This window comes from Teleopsis dalmanni, chromosome 1, assembly GCF_002237135.1.
Source record: "Teleopsis dalmanni isolate 2A chromosome 1, ASM223713v2, whole genome shotgun sequence".
NCBI classification, from domain to species: Eukaryota; Metazoa; Arthropoda; class Insecta; order Diptera; family Diopsidae; genus Teleopsis; species Teleopsis dalmanni.
The window spans coordinates 103132858-103134440 of record NC_051846.1 but is presented as its reverse complement, the minus strand read 5'-3'; the positions used below and the strand labels follow the sequence as shown (position 1 = coordinate 103134440).

The 1583-nt window shown below is 27.3% G+C and overlaps 1 protein-coding gene across 1 annotated transcript in view; it reads left to right on the top strand.

Annotated features, from left to right (window-relative positions):
- The first annotated feature begins 283 nt into the window (after nt 1-283).
- Nucleotides 284-1583, top strand: part of LOC119663590 (probable cleavage and polyadenylation specificity factor subunit 2) — a 3127-nt gene continuing 1827 nt past the window's right edge. Inside the window, exon 1 of the mRNA XM_038073203.1 lies at nt 284-298. Within this exon, the coding sequence (XP_037929131.1) occupies nt 284-298 (15 nt within the window). The remainder of the gene's footprint in view (nt 299-1583) is intronic.

Below are 1583 nucleotides of genomic sequence, written 5' to 3'. Positions count from 1 at the left end.
TCTTGTTGCTCCTTTAAATTTTGTCTTCACAAGGGCTACAGCTGTTGCTTCATGACCATCCTTAAAAGTATCGACGATAGATAGAGCATCTAGAAAACTTTGCAAATTTTCTGGTGTTCCGTCAAAGTCAGGGGTGACTTTGGTCGCTGTGTTTAGGAATTCTACTACTGTCATAGGCATTTTGATTTCAGAGTCTGGGTAATTAGAAGAAGAGTCTGAGTCTATGTTTAATTCTATATTAATAGAAATTTTTTCATTTAATGTTGTGGGTATTTCAATATTGATGCCTCTTTTTAAGGTAACTTTGATGGCTTTTTCACGGAGGTCTCCAAAGATTTTCCTCGCTTCCGCTTTGTGTGCGGTTGTGAACCTATCAAAGTGTACGTTTAAAAGTACCCGAATACTTTCTAAACTTTGTAATAATAACGTACAGTGTTTGTGTAGTGTTGTAGCACTAACAGGTCTGTCTATTGCCATACATTTATATGACTTGTTAAACGTTTCTTTTAGGAAGCGTATTTTATTCAATATTGTTTGCCATTCCATCAAACAATATTATTTTTCCAATTGTAAATTAAATTTACGAAAATCTTAACAATTTGGGTGCATAAGTTATATTAAACTATTTAAATTTTACAGATAATTCTATAACATAGCCATTATAAGCTAAAATTCAACTATTATATAAAATTTAATATTAAATTTTCTTATACAACTACAGATTGGGAACTCAAAATTATAGTAAAAATATTCTATATATTTTAAGTATTAATCCAGTAATGAATTTTTAACTAAATGCAGCAAAGAGAAGAGAAAAAAAATTACTAAACTGAAATTGAGCATTTTAAATATTGTCTGTTGAAACTGCACGTTTCATATATTTCCTTTTAATTGAAGCTCTGTACGTTCCTATTAATTTGAGAACAATTTGTCCTATCACTATAACAACAAGAATTAGCAAAAGGAAATTTGTGGTTTTTAAATCGCTTAGATCTGTTTGTACTTCCACTTCATTAACTACATTGGCCTGAGGCCTGTCGAACTTGGCTTTTGTGCCACACATTTCCAAATAATATTAATTAATGAAGATAAAACACATATAACACATAAATATAAATATATATATGAAATATAATTAATGGAAAGCTTATTGTTAACGTTAAAATAAAATTAGTACATTCAAGAATAATAAAAAAAACTTATGTATATAAAAATAATATTTAAAGATTTAAAAGTATTTTTATATATAAAAAATTATCTAACATTTTTTTTAAAGTAATTTCCAGAATATAAAAAAATATTATTGATTTTACAGGTTATTTCAAACTAATAAAATTTTCATTTCTATAAAATATATATTTTTTTTTTTTTAAATTTTTAATCTACTTGCTTGCATTCCCTTATATTTGGCATTATGTAGCAGCTGTTGTATTGCTGTGGTTGATGACTGTGACTTTTCCTTTTTGCGAGTGGGAAAAAAAATTTGTGCACCGTTATTTGTTTCATTTCACACGCTTGTCGATAACTGTTTTTTTTTTTTTTTTTTCACAAAATGGTTTTTTATTCCTTGGAATAAATATTTT